Source organism: Cricetulus griseus, chromosome 6 (assembly GCF_003668045.3).
Source record: "Cricetulus griseus strain 17A/GY chromosome 6, alternate assembly CriGri-PICRH-1.0, whole genome shotgun sequence".
NCBI classification, from domain to species: domain Eukaryota; kingdom Metazoa; phylum Chordata; class Mammalia; order Rodentia; family Cricetidae; genus Cricetulus; species Cricetulus griseus.
In genome coordinates, this window is record NC_048599.1 from 144,369,186 (window position 1) to 144,393,871 (window position 24,686).

The 24,686-nt window shown below is 48.7% G+C and overlaps 1 protein-coding gene across 1 annotated transcript in view; it reads left to right on the plus strand.

Moving 5' to 3' along the window:
• Positions 1-24,686, plus strand: part of Eng (endoglin) — a 33,906-nt gene that overhangs the window by 3,672 nt on the left and 5,548 nt on the right. The window contains exons 2-8 of the mRNA XM_027423793.2: positions 8,080-8,231; positions 19,369-19,506; positions 21,218-21,413; positions 22,242-22,407; positions 22,827-22,953; positions 23,398-23,572; positions 23,749-23,891. Of these exons, the coding sequence (XP_027279594.1) occupies positions 8,080-8,231; positions 19,369-19,506; positions 21,218-21,413; positions 22,242-22,407; positions 22,827-22,953; positions 23,398-23,572; positions 23,749-23,891 (1,097 nt within the window). The remainder of the gene's footprint in view (positions 1-8,079; positions 8,232-19,368; positions 19,507-21,217; positions 21,414-22,241; positions 22,408-22,826; positions 22,954-23,397; positions 23,573-23,748; positions 23,892-24,686) is intronic.

Sequence of the window (24,686 nt, forward strand, 5' to 3'; positions counted from 1 at the left end):
TCATAGAGATCCACCTGCCTCTGCCTCCCAAGTGCTGGGATTAAAGGCGTGCGCCACCACCGCCCGGCTGGAAATAATTTTAAAAACCTTAGGTCTATGGGCTGACAAAACAGCTCAGTGGGTCAAGACTTGCTGCCAAGGCTGACAACCTGAGTTTGATCCCTAGGATCGATATGGTAGAGAAAGCCATGTGTTGTCCTGTTAACCTTTACATGCTATCATGCTATGGTGGGCACACACACACACACACACACACACACACACACACACACACACACACACACACACACACACTACCTCCCAATTAAGGCTGGAATATCACTCAGTGGCAGAGTATTTTTTTCTAGAATATTCCAGATTCAATTCTCACCTATATGCACCTATAACACCATAGTTATAGGAGAAAAAAAAGGTTCCAGAAATATTATTAGCAACTATAAACTGCCTTCTGGGCTTTGCGAGGTAATTTTTAATCCTTCAGATGAACATGTGAGAATCTTGTGGACCCTTCATAAGTGCCATATTATTTTCATGTCATCATTTAGACTCTATAACTGTCTGATTGCAGTTCTGGAATATCCTGTCCCATCCCTTTGTCATCATTTGGACATCGAGTCCCTTGTTGTTGAATATATTTAAGTGTTTCTCTTTTTGTTCCAGTTGGGTGCATGTACCTTTCCTTGTATTTTGACTTATTTCATTTGGAAGCATTTGGCACTTGTGGTCCGAGCCTGGTGGCTGGGATTAGGTGCCTGGGTTTGCGTGATATTTCTAGACTGTGGTCATTTATCTGAGGCTGGGCATGACTGGGAGCTCCATGTTGCTGACCACCTGGCTGGGGGTCCCAGACTCACTGCAGTAAGGGCTGGTGACACAGGGCAGAGACACAACTCTCCATGGTTCTGAAGCCACATTCCAGAACCTCCCAGAAGGAAAGGGGGATAGCCAGGACAGTGGCTTCCTGGGACCTACAGGGACATGGCCGCTAAGATTCTTCCTCCACACTCGAGTTGAGTCCACTTTCATCACAACCACCTGTAAACCCTGCTCTCTGGTATCCACAGTTACAAGCACACATGCCTGTAGTGCACAGAAACTCATGTATGCACATACACATACACATAACTAATAAAATAAATCTTAAATGTTAAAAGAAAAAAAAGATTCTCTCTCACCTCAGTCAGAGACACAGAGATGCTAAGACAGAGGGACAGAGGACTTGCTCCATGTCACATGTGGACTACTGACAGGCCCACTCCGTGTGCTCCAGAGCCTTCAGGCAGATCTGATGAGAGGGAGGAGATTGCCTCTTTTTTCCCCTTGGTGTGTCAGCCCAGTGTACAGTTGAGGATGTCCAAGCTCTCAGTGACAGGTCCTAATCTCCACCCCAGGCCGTCTGCTCCTGACCCAGCCTGCTTGCCAGGTCCTTTGGTGGCTAGGTGTGGGAGGTTTTAGAAGCTGGGTACATAGCTTTGGGTTCTACTTTTGCCTCCAGATCAGGCTTTGGGGCAGCAGTCTGGCAGGTTGAGGGGGGCCCTCATTCCAGAGTAAATTGCATTTAATGCCATTGATGCATAAATGGGGCGATGAGGATATCAGCTGGCGTTTATTGGGCACTTGCTGCCTACCAGCATAGCACTGCTTTAGGCATGTTGCTCGTACCCTCAGATTTAGCTCCTGTCACCCCTTTGTTACAGATGAGAAGACTGGGGTCTAGGAGACAAGAGAAGTTGCCAATTAACACAAACTAAAGTGTATAGCCAGGGCCCCAAACCTTGGAACATTCATTTCCATGAGCTATCTCAGGGGAGGGACAAGTACCTTCCTGTGGCTTGATACCCTCATTTCAGGGACTTGGCCCCTTGTCCTGACCCTGCAATGTCCTTCCCTTTTAGATATGACCCTAGAACCCTGGCTCTGCTGTCAGTGTCCTGCCTTCTTGCCTTTATCCAGAAAGAACTTCAGGACAGCTCTCAGATCCCAGAGGGAAACTGAGTACCAGAACAGTAGGAGGGAGGCAGCAAGTTAAGAGATAAGCCTTACTGCACAAATGTGTGTTCTGGCCCAGCCCAGCCCAGATGAATGATAGGGACATGGTAAGCTAGACTGTCCACGTGCTGTCCTCTCGGAGTGCAGACACTTAGAAGAAGCTAAACAGCTGCAGCCAGGTGTGGGCGCTCCTGGGAGACTGGAGTAAGAGAAGCTGGGATTCAAGATAAGCTCCAGAGAGACAGTGAGTTTTAGGTCAGCCTAAGCTGTAGGAAACCCCATCTCAAAAAACACCAACCCAACACTGGAGAGATGGCTCAAGGGTTAAGAACACTCGGGATATAGGTTGGGTTCCCAGAACCCATGTCACATAGCTGGCAAGTGCCTCCAATTCCAGCTCTAGGGGATCCAGTGCCCTCTTCTGGCTTCTGCAGGCTCTGTGTACACACACACACACACACACACACACACCACACTAAATGAATCTTAAAAAAGAGAAAACAGCCAGGCGGTGGTGGCACATGTCTTTAATCCCAGCATTTGAGAGGCAAAGACAGGCAGATCATTGTGAGTTCGAGGCCAACCTGGTCTACAGAGTTCTAGGACAGGCTCCAAAGCTACAGAGAAACCCTGTCTCTAAAAACCAGAGAGAGGGAGAGATAGATAGATAGATAGATAGAGAGAGAGAGAGAGAGAGAGAGAGAGAACCAAGGTTGGAGGAATGGCTCAGTGGTTAAGAACTCTTGCTCTTGCAGAGGACCCAGGTTCTATTCCCAGCACCCACACGGTGCCTCACAGCATCTGTAATTCCAGTCCTAGAGCATCTGACTCCTTCTTCTAACCTGTGAGATCACCAGGCTCAGACGTGGTACACACACACACACACACACACACACACACACACACACACACACACACACATAAAACATTCATACAGATAAAGATAGATACCTCTCGGGGCTGGAGAGAAGGCTCAGCAGCTGAGAGCACTGGCTATTCTTCTGGAGGACCTGGGTTCAGTTCCCAGCACCCACATGGCCTGTTACAATTGCCTGTAACTCCACCTCCAGGAGACCCAACTCCCTCACACAGACATTCATGCAGGCAAAATACCAGTGCACATAAAATAAAAATAAATAAACCATTTAAAAAAGAAAGAGTATTTTAAAAAATACATCTTAAAAAAAGGCTAGGCATGGTGACACATTCCTCTAAACACATCACTCAGGAGGCATAGACAGCATGGGAGTCTCTGTGAGACTGGGGCCAGCCTAAGTTACGGAGATTGCTCAGCTGTAAAATGTTTGCTCTACAAGCATCGGGGGCCTGAGTCAATGCTCATAACTCATACAACAGCAACAGAAAATAAGGCGTGTGGCTGCTGAGGAACAACTCTGTTACCTTCTGGCTTCACACACACACACATGCACAAGCATACACATGTATGCAAGTATACCCTCACACACTTACACACACATATAAACTAGAAGCAAGGCAGCCCAAACCTGTCAAAATAGACAAATGCAACGAAGTCCAGACCTGAGCATCTGGGACTCTGGGACACCAGGTCCTGATGAACCTAGAAAAGGAGATCCTTCCTTCCTTCCTTTCTCTCTTTTTCCCCCCTTCTTCTTCTTTTGCTTGTTTGTTTTTCAAGACAGGGTTCCTCTGAGTAGCTTGGTTGGTCTGGAACTCTGTAGACCAAGGTGGCCTTGAACTCACAGAGATCTGCCTGTCTCTGCCTCTCAAACTCTGGGATTAAAGGTGAGCACCACCACCACCAGGCTAGGAGGCACCTGCTTCAAGAAGAGGCTAACAATGGTTTTGAAAGCTGAGTACAAATTGGCCACGTGGTCAATGAAGGATGGCCATTGGGGGCTAGACAGATGGCTCAGCAGTTCCCAGCACTTGCTGTTCTTGTAGAGGACCAAGGTTTGGTTCCCAGTACCCACATGGTAGCTTACAGCTATCCATAATATAACTCCAGTTCCAGGGGATATGATACCCTCTTCTGGTCTCTGTAGGTACTGCATGCACATGGTACACACACACATGCAGGTATACACTATGCACATAAAACTAAAATAAATCTTAAAGGGTGGCTGTTGGTCTGAGGAAGGGCAAAGACAAGAAGCAAGGTGTGTTTGGAGGGAGTGTCTACCTCAGTGACTGGGAGGACACAGTTGCCACAGCAGTTTCAGGGCAATCTCTATTCATCAGCAGGTGGCTTAGCCCTCCCTGTGCATGCGGCAGCCTGGGAGTGCACACCAAGTCTCTGAGGATGGCATAGGATTTTCACCACCCCATTGTACAGATCGTAATGTCAAGGCATGAAAAGTGCGATGAGGGCAGGAACCGTTAGCATTTGTCAGCCTCTTTATCTTTTGACCCCACTTTGGGCTGCAGTTTGTGACCCTGTGGGTGTTGGGATACCATGGGAAAGACAGGGTGACCTGGCTGGGAGATGGGACATCTATAAGGCCATTCAACTCTGAAAGTATAGAGGGTGGGCTGGGGGGGTGATGAGGTGACTGAAGAAGACTTTTATCGGAAAGCACCATCCTTGCTGTCACAGACATTCATAGCACCCATGGGTACCAAGCACGAGATGCATCAGAACTGACTGTCTCACATATACACACGAAGTACATGTGGGTGCTACAACTTTAACGCCAGGTCCTGCCGCTGAGTACCTGGGTCTCCTAGAGAAATTCTTCAGCCTCCCTAACTACCTGTAAGAACCACCACCTCTAAGGTCTGCTGTAAGGACCCAAGGAATTTACTCACACAAAGGCCCCAGACAGTGAGCATGATGGAAGCTTCTGTGATGGGTATTGTGCCTGCAAACAAGGAAACCGAGGCCCAGCCTGTCGTCCTCTGCAAGCTCTGGTTGCGGCTCACAGAGGTGAGCAGGCCATCTGGCTCCAGAGTGACTTTATGTGATAGCCTCCATGAGTTATTTGGGGTGGAATAGGGGTTGGCTGTGTGAGGCTCCGTGCTTGTAGGTGAGGAAGGAAGAAGGGAGGTGCTAGGATGCTCCAAACTCTTGCTCAGGAGGTCAGGGTCGCCCAGTTCTCCAAGGGTGACTTCTGGGCCCCCAGCGGCGCCTTCTCCAACAGTTCCCGGGAGGCCCGGCATTTCCCTTGGTGCCAGGGGATTGTTTTCAGCTGGCCTGGGCCCGCCTTGGGCTGCTGGAGACAGGCTCAGGCGTCACACTCCCTCCTGTCTCCCCATTCTCGTCTGTGGGGTGGGGGCAACCAGTATTCGAAAAGGCCCCAAAATAAATGGGCCTCTTATCTGATCTCCCAGCCTGGCCTGTTATCTGATCATTACATAATGGCCATGCCTGTGGCCTCTCCTGCTGGCGCTGGCTGACGGCATGGAGGAGGCGGCCCCAGGCAGCCCGGCAATGCCAGAGGAACTGGGGTTCCTGGAAGTCTGGGGAGGGAGGCAGGGAAAGTCCAAAGATCTGTAGGTCATTTCCTGGGTCATGTGGGGAGAGGAGTGGGAGACCAGAGGCCAGGCATATGTATGTTTGACCTTGACATAAGTATCCAGTCCCTCGGGATATTTAGGCAGCAGCAGCCAAACAGCCTATGCTATAGAGTGGGTAGGATTGGGAGTGGATCAGAAGGAAAACTGACAGGGGCAGGGTACCGAGCCTTGAGTCTACTGGGGTGAGGGAAACCTCCATGACTGCCCAGCCCTCCTACTTCACAGTCAACATCTACAGCAAATACAGGCAAAAAAAAAAAAAAAAAAAAAACAAAAACAAAAAAAAAAACTGCAGAAAGACCCACCATATGCCCTGCCTCACAACATGCTCCCAGAAACCTCTTATTGACATTATACAGACCAGGAAACTAAAGCCTGAGTGCTGAAATCATTCCCCCAAAGCCCCAGCTAATCAGAATTAGATGTTGGGCCTGGATCCCAGGAACTTGCTTTGAACAAAAATACCATATCCCAAACACTCCAGTGTCTCTAACACGCTGGAGATGGAACTAAGGCAATAGCTAACAGGGTCTGAGCTCCTACAGCAGACAACTCTACCTGTCCCAATTCTCTTCCCAAGATGGAGATGAGGGCCTGTGTTGACAGGGTGTGAAGCAGCCATCTTGCCTCCTCTGACCTCGGTGGCTTTGGGCTCAACAAGCTAGCTACAAAGGTGGGGAAGAGCCTGGTCAGGCCCCAGGCGCCTGGGGTTCAGGAAGAACCAGCTGCCCCGTCCTCAGCACTGGCGTCAGCTGGACGTGAAGCCTGGCCCTCCTCGCCCATCTTTGATCTCCAAGAAAACAGGAAGTGAGCACGACAAGATGGAGACATAAACTTCCAAACAGTCTCCCCTTCTCTGTCCCTCCTCCACGGCCCCCCTTCCCCTCAGCACATTCCTTGGGACGAGGTGTAGGGGCCTCATTTCCTCTTCCTCCTCTGCTGGGTCAGGGTGAAATTCCATGGCTCTCCCTTGGGACCCATGTTTCCGGGCTGCCCTGCAGCAGGCTGTGAGGCCTGCTCCATCACTGCCTTCCAACCTGGGCTGCTCCCCGTGAGGCAGGAAATTCCTTCCCCAGAAACAGCCTCTTAGGGACCGACACCTTGAGGTCAGAAGAGGGGAATCTGGCTCCCTACCGCAACCCCTACCTTCCTTTGGACTGAACTGACTTTAATACTTGGGGTCCACCATGGGTCCTGATGCTTGGGGTCACCTGACACAGCAAATAAATAGTGGAGAGCTGAGCACAGTGGCACACACCTTTAATCCCAGCATTGGGGGAAGCAGAGGCAGGTGGAGCTCTGTGAGTTCGAAGCCAGCCTGGTCTACATAGTAAGTTCTAGGCCAATCAGGACTAAACAGTGAGACCTGTCACAACCCCCCCCCCAAAAAAAAACCATAAAACAAACATATAACACCTTCCCTGCAAAAATAGTTAAATTTGAATTTCAAATAAACAGTGAACATTTTGTAGTATAAATATATAATTATATATTAAAATTATACCTTGAAAAAATGAGTCATGTTTATTTGAAATTCAGACTTAGTGTCCTAACTTATATCTTCTGACATACCTGAAAGGTTCAGGCATTATGCTGGCCTGCCCCTGTTACCTGGTGGAACAGGCAGTATCCTGGTCAGCCCAAGGTTCCATGGGAACTAAGTCTGCACGCAGGTGCAGAGGGCCCCTTTAAAAAGACAGACCCCTGCCCATTTACGCTCTCTGCTTCCACTCTACTCTCTCTCTCACCTATGCCCTCTATCTGTGGCGACCGGCCATGGCGGTCAGCCACTTACCCTGTTCTTCTCCTCTTCTTAGTCTCCCTACTCAGCCGGGCCTTATAATAAACTTATAGTCAACATGTCTCATGTCTCAACATTTCTCTTTTCTTCTTTTTAAACAAAAGAATAACAATACCTAGTAGCACTATGACTCTGGAAGAGACTTTCTCTGGTTGAGCCTCAGTTTCTCCATCTGTGGAATGTATGAAATGATATCTACCGTGTAGGGTAGCTATGAAGATGCCATGGTGGCTTAAACTCTGCTCATACCAAGTACGTAGGAAATATTCAAAAAGTGATTGTGACAGCCAGGCGGTGGTGACACACTCCTTTAATCCCAGCACTCAGGAGGCAGAGGCTGAGGCAGATGGATCTCTGTGAGTTCTAGGCTAGCCTAGAACTACAAAGCGAGTTCCAGGAAAGCCAGAGCTGTTACACAGAGAAACCCTGTCTTGAAAAACAACAACAACAAAAACCCAACCAAACAACAAGTGAATGTGATTGTATCCAGGCATGGTGGTACACACCTGTAATCGCAGCATTTGGGAATGGAGGCAGGAAGATCAGGAGGTCAAGACCACCCCTGGCTATATGACGAATATAAAGCCAGACTCACTACATCAAACTCTATCTCCAAATATTAGTAATAATAACTTTTTAAAAGAATAAGAATATACTTGGTACTTTTTCCTCCTGGTGCTGGGAATTGAACCTAGGGCCTTGCCGATGCTAGGCAAACATTCTGCCACTGATCTACATTCCTGGCCCCAACACCTTCTTACCTGACCTGCTTTCCCGCTGTGCTTTACTGGCAGGTCTTGCAGAAAGAATCCATTGTGATCTACAGCCTGTGGACCCCACAAGGAGTGAGGTGACATACACCACCAGCCAGGTCTCTGAGGGCTGTATAGCTCAGGTTGCCAATGCTACTCATGACGTTCACGTTCTCTTCCTGGATTTTTCCAAGGTGAGTAACGTTGGCAGGTTCAGTGGGAACCCACAGGAAGCAGAGGCCTGGGGTAAAGGATGCCTTCGCTTGGCTGTTGCTGGGGCAGTGGCTAGGACTTCACTATGGCCTCAGCCATGAGACTTATGGGCCATCTCATGGGAGGGCCCAGAGGACCCTTATGGTAGCAGGGGTGAAAGCATGGCAAGACCCAGCTGGAGGGCCAGTGAAGTGGCTTAGCCGGTGAGGGGCTGGCTACCAAGTGTGATGACCTGAGTTCAATTTTTCCTCCTGGTGCTGGGAATTGAACCTAGGGCCTTGCCTGAACATACATAATAGAAGTAAAGAGCTGACTCCCTCTGATTTCTGCAAACACACACACACACACACACACACACACACACACACACACACACACAATTTTAAAGAAAGAACCCAGGTAGAAAAGAGCTAGATAAGTGAGTCTGTGTGAACCAGGGGAGCTTGTGGCCAAACACCTCTGGTGACCAGGCTCTCCTAGCTTTTCAGAGGACATGATGCCACTCTAACCTGGACTTTGAAGAAAGAGCTGAGTTCCAGACTCCCTCACATCAAACACCTGTGACCTCACTAAGCATCCTCTGAGATTCCAAAGTGGCAGAGCCAGCCTCAAGTCTGATCTCCAACAGAACCTTCTCAAGGCCAGCCTCTAGCTTGTCCAGATGTCCTAGGTGCCGGGCTATAGCCTGCTATCTGCTAGGAACTAGTGTTTTTGTTTGTTGGTTGGTTGGTTGGTTTTTTACATTAGGGTTCATGTAGCCCAGGCTGTCCTTGCTATACAGCTGAGGATGACTCTGAACTGATCCTGATCCTCCTGCCTCCATCTCCAAAGTGCTGGGACTATAGGCAAATGTCACCACATCTGATTATATGGTGCTAAGCTTTAGACTCAGGGCCTCATGCTTGCTAGGCAAACTCTCTACCAAACACACTACATCTCTAGCCCTGGAGATATATATATATATGTGTGTGTGTGTGTGTGTGTGTGTGTGTGTGATGTGTATTTAGTGTATGTATGTGTGTGATATGTGTGTTTGTGTGGTTTATGTATGGTGTGTATGTGAGTGTGTGTGTGTGTGTGTGTGTGTGTGTGTGTGTGTGGTGTGTCTCTGTGTGTGGTGTGTATGGGTGTGTGGTGTATTTATATGTATGTATACTGTATGTAGTGTGTGGGTGTGTATGTTATATATATATGTGTGGGATGTGTGTGTGTGGTGTCTGTGTATGTGTATGTGAGATGTATGTATGGTGTGTATGGTGTGTGTGTATGTATGTGGTGTATGTGTGTGTGTGTATGTGGTGTGTGTGTATTATGGTGTGAGTATCTTCTCAAGGGCTCATCATGGTCTATTATTATTCTCATTTCCTGGAGGAGGAAACTGAGTCTGGCCTTGAGAACTAAAACATGAACCTAAAGCCATAGTCCACACCACAATCCTAGGGACCTCAGAGCCAAATTCAAGTGTCATTGGCCTGCCTGAGGTACAGCCCACACCTAGCTGATGTGGACTAAGACCGCAAGAATGAATTAGGAGCTTGGGGTAAATTTGTGACCAGCCTGCCCCTAAAACTGTTGAGTTGCCTAGCATTTGTGCAGTGATAAGAAGGTGCCCAGACCACCAATATCTGGGGGCCCTGCCTGCCACAAGGACTGTGGGCTTTGATAACCCCAAAGTACAGATAGCGCCAAATACATTTTATGTGGTTTTCATAAGCACTGTAGTAGTTTTTCATTGGTAATGATATGGAAAAATAAGAAGCTTCCTGCAAGTTCATTTGGTTTGTTCTGAGGTTTGGAACCTTGCACCTCTTCTGGGTGATTAGGGTCCCCTGACAGCAGAGCCAGGCAGAGGAAGTCCCAGCCAAATAGCCAGGTCTCTGGGCCACTGATGTATAGATAGCTCATTCCGGGACCCAGGAGGCTGATACACTGGCAAGAGCACAGACAGGGAACTTCAGCTGCTAAAAGCTTAGGCAGGGCTTCCTGGAGGAAGTGACAGCACAGAGTAGCTAGGACCTCCCCAAGTGTGGTAAACAGTGGGCCCAGAAGGAGAGAGATAGTGCATGCAGAGGGGTGGGAGCTGCTAGCTCAGGCTTGGCAGGACTTGGGAGTCCATCTAGGAGCAGAGCTGAGGAGACAGGAAAGATGTGTCCCTTTTTAGGAGCTTGGTTTTTATCTATGAGTGGTGATGTCCATTGAAGGGTTTTCATGGTTGTGGTGAGGTGTGCCACAGTAACTCAAGGCATAGTTCAAGGATTCTAGAGTTTGTGGCAACAGATCTCTCTGTAGCCCTCTGCCCCTTCCAGAGAACTTGGTCATGTGACTTCTGACCCACCAGGCCAGGCTTCCAGCTCTAGAGCTCCAAAGGGTTTGCATTTGAAAGGGGTAGTGGAGACAGCCTGGGTCCAGGGGACACAGAGTACAGTCCTGGACCTGTCCTTGGCCTGCATGGGATACAGAAGATGAACCCCTCATATTTTCCTTGGGTTTAGAGGCTTGCCCAAGAATTATAAAACTATAGAGTCTGGTCCTAGGCTTGCCCTATTCCAAATAATTAACATGTTCCATAAATGAATGGATGCCCACATGGTGAGTGCACTCAAGTGTGACCGTGATACAGAGTTTAGAAACACAGCTTCGTGTCAGGCACTGTAGCACATGACTGAAATCCCAGTAACTCAGGAAGCTGAGGCAGGAGGATGCCTTGAAAAATTGCAAGTTTCAGGTCATCTTGGGCAACATAGTGAGAGTTTGCTCAAAAAACAAACCAAGAAAGAAGAATAACGACTGTGGAGCCAGTCAGTCCTCACTTGAACTTTGTCTAACTTCATGCCCACATCTCTTTGTTGGCAACCTGTCCGAACCCTTTTCTTCCCATGGGAAACATGGAGATGATGATAGTCATCCCTACCTCACAGGTTACTATGGGACTCCAGTGGATAATGTGGGCAAAACACAGAGCCTGCTCAGAGTGAAAGCTCTAGCTGTTATTATTATTATTGTTTTTTTTTTTCCCCTGGGCTCCATTTCTCACCTGTAAATACATGGGCATGACCCAGTTTCCAGCATCTTCCAACCAGATCACTCTTCAAACCTCATAGGAGTTTGAACCCTCTGGAGAAAAGGCTGAACCCCAGACCCATCCATTTCTAAGCAGGCTAACTGAGGTCAGGTCTCATAGAGTTCCTGGCTCCTTGTTTCAAGGATAGTGTCTGTCTGTGACCCTGTTCAGTCTTGGTGCTTTGACCACCGCAAAGCCTGGGACTTACCTTCCTCCCTGATAGTCTCCAAGAACAAGGTCCATGCTACAGCCCCCTGCCACCAACTCTGCCTGGGTGCTTGCTGTGTTCCCAGCATGTGATCAAGGGGACAGTCAGAAAATGATACAGGAGGGTTAAAAATTCAAAGTCAGGCTAGAGGGAGGCTCAGCCGTTGCTCTTTGAGAAAACCTGTTCTATTCCCAGCACCCACACCAGACCGCTCACAACTGCCTATAACTCCAGCTCCAGATGATCCAACATCTCTTCTGACCTCCACAGGCTCCCACATACAGACACACACACACAATTAAAAATAATTGTTTTTAAGTTCAAGGTCATCCTGGCCTGTATTGTGAGTTTGAGGCCAGCCTGGGCTATATGAAGACATTGTCTCCAAAAAAAAAAAAAAAAAAAAAAAAAAAAGGAAAGAAAAGAACAAAGAAAGGTAGAAAGGTTCCTTTTCTCTTTCTCCCCTCTCTCCCTTTCCTTTCCCGTTCCCTTCCCATCGCCCAATAAACTTTCCACATTTAAAAAAAAAAAGAAAGAAAGAAAAAAAGATCTATGTCTAGCTAGCTAGACAACAGAGCCAAGGGCCTGAGACAGAGAATATGGCACATGCAAAGGCCTAGTCACAGGCATGAGCTGATAGGCCTAGTGGGGGTGGTACTGCTTCTACTGACCTTTGGCCTCTTTTGTCAGTCCCTGGCACAGACAGATGGCTTTCCCGTCCATCCACACATGGCCTCAGAGCCCTCAGGTTTCCTGTGCGTGGGTGGCAGATGAGTGGTGGCAGCCAAGAACCCCAGGGAAGTGGCAATTGGGGTGTGTGTCTCTGTCTGTCTGTCTTGTGTGTGTGTGTATGTATGTGTGTGTGTGTTGAGGAAGTCTGTAGACAAACCTGGGGCTGCTGAGCAGGGGTTATCTCACTGGGCCCCCAAAGGACAGGCCGGAGCCTGGATTCCGGGAGGGAGCTAAGGTCACATCCTGACCTTCAAGACAGGAACAGGCCTGGTGTCTCAGAGATTGCCATCAGGCTGACTACACTGCTCTGCTGACTTGCTCCCCTCCTGGGCAAACTCAAGAAGCCCCTTCCCAAAGACTTGAAGCCAGCCAGGCTCTGACTCATGCCTCATGCAGAGGAGCAGGCAGAGCTGCTGAGGCAGAAAGCAAGTCATCTGGAACCTCCAACAGTCTTCCTCAGACTCTCATGGGGGAATGTGAGGGGCTATAGAAGGCAGGTGGCCCTCAATGAGCAGCCTCTCTGTCACCACTTTCCAGTGGCACCCCTGCTCCACCGTGGGAACCCTGCAGCACTGAAAGGATGTACATGGAGTCCTCTTTTACACTGCACAGCCTGCCCAGTGTACCCAGGACCCCTGAGTTTCCTGCTTAGTTGTCTCTGAGCCTATTCTGCAGGCTACAGGGGAGTGACACTTGTTATAGACTCCAAAAAAGGGCCTTTTTTGATGTGAGCTCTTCTGTACCTGAAGAATGGCAGAGTCTGCTCTGGGGGAGGCACTAGACAGAGTTGGGGCTTCCGGGCTGGGCTTCCCACATCTGGACGCATGAGCGTTCTTGCTCTCCTATCAGAGCAAAATGGAGAGACCGAGGGCCCTGGACTGGAGCTGCCTTTGTGTCCTTGTCTTGGCCCCACAGATGATGAGCAGGTTAGGGACAGCCAGAGCTACATAGTGAAACCCTGTCTTGAAAAAAACAAAATTCACCACCACCAAAACTGTAGTGTCCCTTTTTTATCTAACAGTTTTGGTTTGAGGTGTACTTTGGTGTCAGGACAGGGTTCTGTGTGCTTGGCTGTTTGTTTCCCGTGCTTCAAGGTGAAGTTTCTGGGCATCTTTGCTGGCTAAGTGCACTTCTTGGAAACAGCATATATCTAGCTCTTGTTTTTTATCCAGCCCATTAGTCTGTGTTTTTGAATTTGTGGTGGTTCCTGTGGCTTCCAAGCGCCAGGATTACAGGCATGTGTCATTGTACCTACTCAAACACAATTTCTTTAAAAATATTTTCAGAGCTGGGAGTGTTGGTACACACCTTTAATCCCAGCATTCAGGAGGTAAAGGCAGGCAGATTTCTGTAAATTCAAGGCCACCCTGGTCTATGTAGTGAGTTCTAGGACAGCAAAAACTACACAGAGAAACCCTGTCTTGAAAAAAATGACAAAAAGCAGACAGATCTCTATGAATTTGAAGCCTATCAGGTCTACACAGTAAGACTGTCTCATAGCAAAACAAAAAACTGAGCCAGTAGAGGCAGAGACAGATGGATCTTTGAGTTCAAGGCTAGCCTGGCCAGTCAAGACTACATAGAGAGAGACCCTGTCTCAAAAAAGAAAAAAAAGATCAGAAGCTGGGGAGATAGCTCAGCTATCAAGAGCACTTCCTGTTCTTGTAGAGGATGCCAGTTTGCTTCCCAGCACCCTGTTAGGTGACTCCAGCTCCAGGGGATCTGATTCTCTCTTCTGTCACCTACACAGACTCTCTCTCTCTCTCTCTCTCTCTCTCTCTCTCTCTCTCTCTCTCTCTCTCTCTCTCACACACACACACACACACACACACAACACACACACTGAAAATATTTCTTTCTGGAGGCAGGCATGATGGTACATTCCTGTGACCCCAGTACTCAAAGGCTGAGGCAAGAGCTACACACATTGAAATCCTGCCTCAAAACAATAATAATTTGGGCCAAGCATAATGTCACATTCCTGTTTCTCAGTTCCTCAAGTAGCTGAGGCAGGAGAATCACTTGAGTGAACTCCTTAAAATAAAAATGGAGAAGGCTGCTGTGTGGTGGTGGCGCACGCCTTTAATCCCAGCACTCAGGAGGCAGAGGCAGGAGATCTCTGTGAGTTTGAGGCCAGCCTGATCTACAGAGCTAGTTCCAGGACAGGCTCTGAAGCTACACAGAGATACCCTGTCTCGATGAAAAAAAAAAAAAAAAAAAAAAAGGAGAATATGGAGAATGCCATTTGGGGTATTAGAATCTACCGATGGATGGGACGGGTAAGTGGGTACCACACAGCCTGCAATGAGGCCGAATCACACTGCATCCTTATAAGTACATGAGGTCAGGTACATTGTCCCGCTCACCCTCCACACCAGGAAACTGAGGCCCAAAGAGTTGCTGTCCAGAGCCACAGAGCCCACGTTTGAAGTCAGGTTTGTCTGGCTCTGAACTCTTTGCCCTGCCACTCTTCCTGTGTGTACTGTCTGAGTCTGCTGAGGCTGACCCAGGGCCGCCTCTGGGCTGGCCCTGAGAGGGTGGGGGCTGCAGGCAGACCCAAGGCTCCACTCCTAGAAGAATTGCTGGAAACAGCTTTCTATAAGTGGCTCCTAGTACTCAGGGCCTCTTCACCGAAATCCCCCTTTCCCGACACCAACCACTGGGCTAACAATGGCATCTAAGGGATAACTGGTATAAAAATAGCAATTGGTCTCCCACCCACCCACTCAGGGAGAGAATGGGGCAGGCCCATGCTGTCAGGCGTGGGGGCAAGGAACTGGTACATATGTCATCCCAGGAGCCCATCCTGGAAGTGGGCAGCCCAAGCTGAGGGCTGGCAGGCTCTTTCCTTTACCTCTCAGGGGATGAGAGAGGGAAATCAGCATGCGTGCAAATGACCGCCATGGTGAGTCAGGGTGGAGGGGAAGGGATGTGTTTACTGTGGAAACCCTGGCTGAGTTTTCTGGTAACTGGTAGTCACCAGCTGGGTCTGGGAGCACAGAGCCCCTGGGAGCCCTGCTTTCAGCCTTTCCATATTCCCACAGTCCTCACTGTGACCCCTGCTGGAGACTGCCCTGCTTTAGGCCTCGGTTTCTCTTAGCACCACTCCTCTCTGTGCGGAAGGTCCTGGTGACAGCAGAGTGATGGGTTTGCTTTATGAATTCTGAAAGAATTGCTGAGACTTGTCACAAGCATCCAAAAATCTCAGCCTCTTGACCCCTGGTCCCCTGGAACGTGACCATGCTCTGACCTCTGCTTCCTTTTATTCACTTCCTCTAATCCAGAGCCCGTCTTGATCTTGGCTTCCAGCCCTTTCCTGCTCCCATTTCACAGATGAGAAAAGGGAGGCACTGAGGGATAGGAGCCATCATCAAGCAGCTGCAGGGTTGATGCCCAGGAGACTTTCTCCTGCTCATGGTTCCAGTTGTTGCAGGCCACAGGCATCGCCCCAGGATGGCAGAGCATCACCTCCTTGTCTGGGCATGTCTCTCGGTCTAGCCTGTCCAACTGTTGAGCTCACCTGTCATGTGTGTGTCTTGAATTCTCCCCTCCAGAGGAGCATGGATGGAGCTGGTGGCAATCTGGGTTAGGGGGAAACAGAAAAGGACACACTCTTGGATTGCTGCTGGGTGGTCAAGGGCTGTGGGTTCAAGCACAGTCTGGTGTGCCTTAGGCTGTTGATTGCATAGTCTCTCTGAGTGATTTCCATCCTAGAGCCTCTGTTCCCACATCTGTAAGCTGGGAGAATACAGAGTGTGGCACGTAGTTACTTTACTGAGGTGAAATCCACTAATTCGAAGTGTGTAGTCCAGGTGAAATCACAAGTTTAAGGTTCTTCGAGAGAGCCTGTCTCAAAAGAAAACATAGATACAACTGTGAAACCATCCTGTGCTGTTTGAGCTCACGGTACATAGCAATCAGGGTAAGGAGACCAGGCCCAACACCAGGGTGGGTCAGGTACTTTCCTCCAATAAATGTCTTGTGTTCTTTCTTTCTTTTCACTTGTGTATATATGAGAGGGAGAGGTGGGTAGATCTCTGTGAGTTCAAGGCCATTTTAGTCTACTGTCCATACCAGCCAGGGCTACACAATGAGACCCTGTTTCAAAAAAAAAAAAAAAAAAGTGTGGGCTGCGGCAGTGGTGGGGCACACTTTTAATCCCAGCACTTGGGAGGCAGAAGCAGGCAGATCTCTGTGAGTTTGAGGCCAGCCTGGTCTACAAAGCTACACAGAGAAACCCTGTCCCAAAAATTTAAAAAAAAGTGTATGTATTATGTACGTCTCTGTATGTGGGGGTATGCACAGGAGTGCAGGTACCCATGGAGGCCTGAGGTATCAGATCTCCTGGAGCTGGGTGGAGTAACAGTCAGTTGTAAGCTGCCTGATTGTTGGTATTGGGAACCAAACTCAGGTTCTTGAGAAAAGCCATAAAAACTCTTAATTGCTTAGCCATCTCTCCAGCCTCTCCAGCATTTGATTGTAGTATTTGAAATGCAATATGTAGATAGATAGATAGATAGATAGATAGATAGATAGATAGATAGATAGATAGTCAGTCTCTGGCTGTTCTGGAATTTACTTTGTAGACCAGGCTGGCTTGAAAACAGAGATCTGCCTGCCTCTGCCTCCCAAGTGCTGGAATTAAAGGTGTGCGCCACTACACCCAGCTTGAAATGTATAATATTTTTAGGATTAGTAAAACAAGATACTTAAAGAGTGAAGTTTAAACCCATTAGTAAGCATTAATATAGGCCGAGGATACAGATAAATGGTAGAATGTTTGCCAAACACGCACAAGACTGGCTCTGCCTCCTAATATTGCAAACTTATTGCTATTATTACTGTTACTATATCCACACATTTGAAATGTATCTTTTTATTCTACTATAAACTACTGTGGGGATACTTGTTTAAGAATAATAACCTAGAGGCTCTCAAGATGGCTCAGTGGATAAAGGCATTTGCCACCAAGCCTGATAACTTGAGTTTGAACCCTAAGTCCCACATAGTGGAAGGAGAAAATAGACTCCCCAAAGGTGTCCTCTGGCCTCTACATGTGCACACACACACACACACACACACACACAGTTTAAAAAATTAAATAATCAAAAAGAAAGAGATAATCTAGTTCTGAGGAGATGGCCCGAGGCTGCACAAGCAGGCAGCCTATGTCTGGACCACTAACACCTTCCTAAAAGCTGGCTGTGGCTGTGTTCCCAGTAACCCCAGTGCTGGGGAGTGGGGGACAGCTGAGTGTCCAGGACAAGCAAAATTGCAAGTGCCAAGAGAGACCCTGCCTCAAAAACTAAAGTGGAAAATGGCAGAGAAATATACCCTAAATTCAACTCTGGCCTCTACATGTGTACACACAGGCAAGTGAGTCCATGCATATGCACATAGACCACACACACTAATAAGAAGTCAAATAAGGAGGCTGGAGAGATAGCCCAGTAGTCAAGAGCACTAACTGCTCTTCCAGAGGACCCAGGTTCAATTCCCAGGTCATGACTGCCTGTAACTCCAGTTCCAAGATTCTAAAGCCCTCTTCTGGCCTCCACAGCATCAGACATGCACATGATCCACAGACATACATATAGGCAAAACAAACATGCACATAGGATAAACTAATAATGATTGTTTGAAAATAATTAAAATAAGAATAATAACCTAGAAAGAACACTAACATGACAAAAGCCCATCATCGCACGTTGGAAACTAAGTGATGTTATTTGCACTTTTCCTCTTGTTGTTTTAAAGAGTGAGCTTGAATGCAGAGTGATTAACGGTCATTACCGACTAGCGGAAAGATTTCTGAGCAGATTTTTCCAGGGGCTGAAAAGCTTGTCTCTGGCTTTGTGACATCAGTCGGGAAACAACAGGGAGACGGTTTGAAGCCAGACCCTGAAACTTTCCACTGATGTCTCCTTTCTGATGAAGGAGACTTTGGAATCAGCTGTCTTGCCGTGCACTGCTGGCAGGAACTGCCAGAGACTGTCTGGAAAGATTTCCATTGTCTTTGTTCTCCGAGACACTGTGCAGCTTCTAAGGCACTGAGCTGGGCCCTCGCCCGTTCATTTCCCCACAGCCACCCCATCCCACAACTCAGAAAGCACTTTGGGTAGTTTTCTTCCTACTTACTCTTCTTAGCAGAGAGGTGTGACATTCCCAGCCTTCCATGCAATCATGGCCAAGTGGCCTCACCTCTCTGTGATTCGGTTTCCTAATTTGTGAATTTTAATGGTCTCTACCTCTTAGGTTGTTTCCATGGGCTAATGTATAAATGTAGATAGAACCAGGGCCTGCGCATGTGATCTGCCACTGAGCCATATTATTGCCAGCTCTAGGAACAACTGGGAATGCCCCAAGGTGAGCTGGCATCAGAGTGGCCTCCCAGAGACAACCAGAGAAGAAGAGAGGACACTGAGAGAGGAGCTCCCATGCATAGAATATCCTTTGGAGGCTTCTGGGCCTGGTTTCCAGCAGGTGCTCAACAGAAGTCATTCCGAGTGCATGTGATGGCATGTGCCTGAAATTCCAGTGCTTGGGACACTGAGATAGGTAGGAAGAGTAAAGAGTTGGAGGCCAGCCTGGGCACAAAGCAAGAGCCTGTCAGGAGAAGGAGGTAGAGGAGGAAAGGAAGGACCCATCTTGCATTTCTGACTGTTGGATGAAGCTAAGAATCATCTTAATTGGTTTTTCCTCTTCTTTGGCTTGTTGGGACCAATCTTATTTGTTCACTCAATATGCCTTTTTCTTTTTAATTATTCCTTTTTTGTTTAATTTGTACTTATTCACTTACTGTGTCTGTGCACTTGTATGTACTTGCACCACCACACTGGTGTAGAGGTCAGTGTATGGCTTGCAGGAGTCGGGTCTCTCCTTCCACCATGTGGGTTCTGGGGAGTGAACTCAGGTTGACAGGCTTGGTGGCAGTGCTCACTGAACCATCTTGCCAGTCCTTCATGTTTTCTAGGCATGTGAGAGGCCAGGTGCACACAGGTAACCGCCAAATCATGCCAAGCAAGGCCTGTGGAATGACTGTCAACCATACATGAATCATCCTGACATGGCCCCTGCAAATCTGATTGACGTATCTGTGTCCCTGACTCTTCCCCAGATGTCAAAGATGGAGCTGACTCTTCAGGCATCCAAGCAAAATGGCGCTGGGACCCGAGAGGTGTTCCTGGTCCTTGTTTCCAACACAAGTGTTCTCGTGAAGCTCCAGGCCCCGGAAATCCCGTTGAACCTGGCTTACGTGAGTGTGTGACCCCTAACCCCAGGCCAGCTGTGGGAAGCCCCTGCCCAACATGGCTCTCTGTGAGCCAGAGCCTGATGTTCAGATGGCCATGATTCAAAAGGCCAGGCCTTGAATTTCACAGCCCTGATGTAGAACACCCAGGGATGAATGGGACCTGGAACAAGAGTCTGGACCAGGAGGTGGATGGATACAGCAGTTCAGAACACCATAAAGGCAGGGTTGGGGGGTAGGGACAGAACTAGAGGTAGGCCCAGAGGAGGTGGAGGTGGGCAGTAGAGACGAAGACCTCTCACAGATGGACACAGACCAGCATGGTGGGCACCGTGGAAAACCTCCTCCCAACCACAAAGGTCCAGCTTCTCTTCCCAGAATGCTCTTCCCCTTATCACTGAGTAGGAGGAATCAAGTCAGTCACTGGATGACACTTGAAACACAAATGCACTGGCTGGAGGGTTGCTTCAGCAGCCCATTCTAGCTAGATTGCATCTTCTTACTTGAATACTCAAAGCGAGGGCCTTGGATCTTCTGTGTGCAGATCACTACCCACAGGCCACAAGCCAGGAGACTGACAAACACCATGCTCTTGAATCACTACTGTAACACTATTTTTGCTGAGGTTGATGCCTGCAGAACAGGCAGTGTGCTCCATTAAACCTCCTCTGGCTGTCAGGCAATCTTCCTTAGTATCTAGCCTGAAGCCCTTCTGCTGCTGTAACTTCAGCTCAAAGTAACTTGGAGTCAATGGCCCTGCTTCCTCTAAACCCTTCTCTCCCTTGGATCACCTCCTCCTGGAAGTCTTCCTTTCTTAACTCACCAGAGCCCAAGGGTCACAGATCCACCCAGATCCCCCATCCTCAGCTGTCCAGAGGACTTGTCTTGGTTCTCATTTCTTTTTAAATTTTATTTTATTTTATTTTATGTGTCTGGGTGTTTCGTGTGCATGTGTGTCTGTGCATCACACATGGTTCTTTGTGCCTGCCGAGGCCAGGAAAGTGTTGAGTTACTTAGGACTGTAGTTACAGATGGTAACTGAATTGAACCTGGGTCTTGTGGAAGAGCAGTCAGGGTTCTTAAACCCTGAACCATCTCTCTAGCACCTCCCTTTTTGTTGTTATTGTTGCTGCTACTTATTAAATAAGACTCTCTGCCTTCTATTACTTCAAATAATGATGTCTATCTAGTTTCTGAATGGTGAGATTTCCAGGGCAGGTATCACTCCATCTGTCTTTCAACCATTCATTACTTTTCATGCCTGTCTTCTTTCCCTTCCATCTCCCCCTTCTCCACGCATTGGGAGCACCTACCATGTGGCAGGTGTCAAGGTGCAACTAGTACAACAGGATTCCAATGAGCAAAGACTTGGTGCCTGCAAGGTGTCAAATGCTGTGTGAGGATGGGCACTGAGATTCCCCTCACACACCCTCGGAGTGTGGAGGGTCCCAGACAGCTACAGGAAGCCATTATAAATGAGTGCCTGGTGGTGAGGGTGAAGCTGGAAGAGATGAACAAACAAATGAGTGCCTCTCTGTAGCTCTTGTGTGCAGAGGGAAGATGGGACAGAGATGGGAACCTCTGGGCCAGCTGATGACCTTTGAGTCTTGTCACTCTTGGTTCTGACCTTTTCTCTGCCAATTGACTGAGCTGACTCCCCAAACTAGGGACCTCCACGGTCAGGTCAGCAGGGACTCAGCACTCTGTGTCTCCACAGGACCCCAACCTGATCACCCTTACAGAGAAACCGGAAGTCAGCACCACAGTGCTGCCTCCCACAGAAGCCAGTGCCACGCTACCATCGTCCCCCACCTCCAGGAAGCAGATCCTTGACTGGGCAGCCAAAAAGAGTGCTGTCACCTCGATGGCAACACTGGTTGACCCCAAAAGCATCGTCCTCCGGCTGGGCCAAGGTCAGCTTCCTTAGTTGCCTCTGGACTCAGGTTCAATTGCAGAAGAAACTGAGAAACTCCAGCCCACGGTGGCACATGCGTTGTCCAAAGTCACACATGGCTGGACGGTACCTTTTGAAGCTAGTGAGAAACGCCAAGTTTTCTTCTTGACCTTGAAAATCTCAGCACAAGGGGCTAGAGATGGGGCTCAGTTAGTAGAGTGGTGGTACGTTAGTAAGCCCTGGATCCCACCTCCAGTGATACAGACTGAATACGGTGGCTCAGATCTGGAATCCCAACACTCAGGAGGTGGAGACAGGAGAATAAGGAATCCAAGGTCATCCTCTGTGACATAGCCAGTTCAAGGCTAGCCTGGGCTACATGAGACCGTGTCTTTAAAGGAGAGGGCTCCGTGTGTAATGACTGCCACATAAGCATGAGCACCTAAATTGGGACCTGCCACCCCCATGTGTAAAGCTGTCATGGTGATATACACATCTAACCCCAAAACTGATATATACATGTAACCCCAAAACTGGGGAGGCAGAGACAGGAGGGTCCCTGGGGCTTGCTGGCCAGCCAATCTAGGCAAATCAGTGAGCTCCATTGAGAAAATATGGAGAACAATTAAGGGAAATACCTGATTGCTGATGTGCCAGGTGGGGGGTGAGGGGACTATACCCTTGACATGTGCCATGGACTCAGTCATATGTTAATCCTATGTTAAGGCCGGGCACTTAGCAGGTAAGTCTTCTGTAGTCCTCCCATCTGTGAGGTCCTGTCCTGAATGTCCCCACAACTGCCTCAGGCTGAGTGGGGTAGGGTTCTCTGATATGCTTGTCTCCACAGCCCCAAAGGCACCACCCTACTGCTTGGCAGAGGCCCATCAGGACATGGCCCCCATCCTTGAATGGCAACCTCAAGGCCCCACTCCAGTCCAAGGCTGCTCCTTGGAAGATGTGACTGGCCACAAGGAGGCATATATTCTGAGGATCCTGCCAGGTTCTGGAGCCAGGTAAGGGTGCTGGCCTCCTGGGCGGGGCCCTTCCCAGTCAATCAGATCTTATCCTCCTGGCATAGCAGTTACTTTTCTACTGCTAGGATACAACACCATGGCCAAGGTAGTGTGTACAGAGTTTATTTGGCCTTTGGTTCCAGAGGGTCAGAGTTCATGGTGGCAGAATGGATGTCTCCAGAAGCTGAGAGCTCTCACCCTGAACCACAAACAGACAGCACACACAAAGCCCACCCCAGGTGTCCTACATTCTCCAACAAGGCCCACCTACACCTTCCCAAACAGGATCATCAACTGGGAACCAAATATTCAAGTGCCCAAGATTTATATGTGACGTCTTATTCAAGCCAACACACCAGGTGTGTCCCCACACTCAAGCCTACACTCTATCTGCACTGACACTTCTTTACCTGCTGCAGGCACCGCACAGTGACCGTAAATGTGGAACTGAGTTGTGAATCTGGGGATCCCGATGCCATTCTCATCCTGCAGGGTCCTCCATATGTGTCCTGGTTCATCAATGCCAACCACAACATGCAGTTATGGGTGAGCCTTGCACCCCCACCTCAGCCTGAGACCTGTGATCATTCTACCTCAACTTGTTTTTTCGGTTTTTTGTTTGTTTGTTTTGATTTTTTGAGACAAGGTTTCTCTGTGTAGCCTTGTCTGCCTTGGAACTCTCTCTGTAGACCAGGCTGGCCTTGAACTCATAGAGATCCTGCCTCTGCCTCCCGAGTGCTGGGATTAAGGGCAAGCGCCACCATCACTGGCCCACCCTAACTTTCTGTCTCTAATACCTGTTTTCCTTCCGTTGTTAATTTAGAGGCCCTTTCCTCCAGGAAGCTTTTCATAATGGGCCAAGGAGTTCCTTAACCTAGGCTTCTGGGTGAAGGACAAAGGGAAAAAAGGGGATGAGGGGATGGGTGGCCAGGCAGGGGGGCAGAGGAATCACCACAGCTGACGGCCCCTGCTAACCTTTCCTGCCTTCAGACCACAGGTGAATACTCCATCAAGATCTTTCCAGAAAAGAGCATCAAAGGCTTTGTGCTTCCAGACACACCCCAAGGCCTGGTAGGGGAGGCCCGAAAACTCAACGCCAGCATTGTAGCATCCTTTGTAGAGCTGCCCCTGGCCAGTGATGTCTCACTGAGGGCCTCTAGCTGCGGTGAGCCCCAGCCCCATGACCCTGTCCTCTCTTCTCCCAGATTACTTGCCACACTGTTCTTTGAGCTTGTGCCAGTTTCTCAGCCTCACTGGCCTCATCAGCCACATAAGGACAATGATCTCAGCCCATAGTGAGCACTCAGTGACTGTCCACTCTACCCACCTCTGGCCCCACAGGTCGTGTGCCACAGACCTCACCTGCACCAGTTGTGACCACACCTCCCAAGGACAGGTGCAACTCTGGGCTACTCATGTCCCTGATCCAGCCGAAGTGTGGCAATGACATCATGACTCTGGAACTCAGTAAAAAACATGTGCAGGTAAGTGAATCCCTGACGCTCCTTCTCAGGATGACACAGACAGCTGGTCCCTAGCCAAGAACCTCAGGGGCCTAGCTTAGGCAGTAGGGCAAGTCACATCCCTTAGCAAGTCTGTTTCATCATTTGTAAGATGGGCCTAGCACAGAGCCATGCATGTGTATTCTCAGAACCCAGGAGGTTGAGCCAACAGGATGCTGAATTCCAGACCAGACTAGGCTACATGAGCCCTGATCTCAAAACACCAGTGATAATAATACCAATATTAGGTAGTTGTCATTAATCTTAATGCTGGCTGAGCGTTGACCACTTATACTTCCACAATGACATGAAGAACAAGGAATTTCCCCATTAAAGAGGCCATTAAAAAACAAACAAACAAAAAAACAAGGAAAGCCCTCTGCTAGTGTGGGAAGGGAACATGGGTGTTTGTAGCCATGGAGCTGACCTCACTTCCACTATGCTAGGATTATATGCACGAGACACTGTGCCCAGTTTCCAATTTGCTTTTGACCAAACAAAAACCATGCCATGTGCTCATTCTCCCTTTTGTTTAGTTTTTTTCATTTTCACTCCAATTTCTCCCCTCCCTGACCCCTCCCAGTGCTGGGGATGGAACCCACCTGGGGTCATGAAAAGGTCTCAAGTCTGCACTGCACTACTGAGCTGTGTCCCCAGCACCACTACAATGGGTTCAATGTGCTTTTGTTTTGGGAGTATGGCTTTGTATGCATGTTGGTATGGAACTTGCTATGTGGACCAGACTGGCCTTGAATTCAACAGAGATCTGCCTGCCTC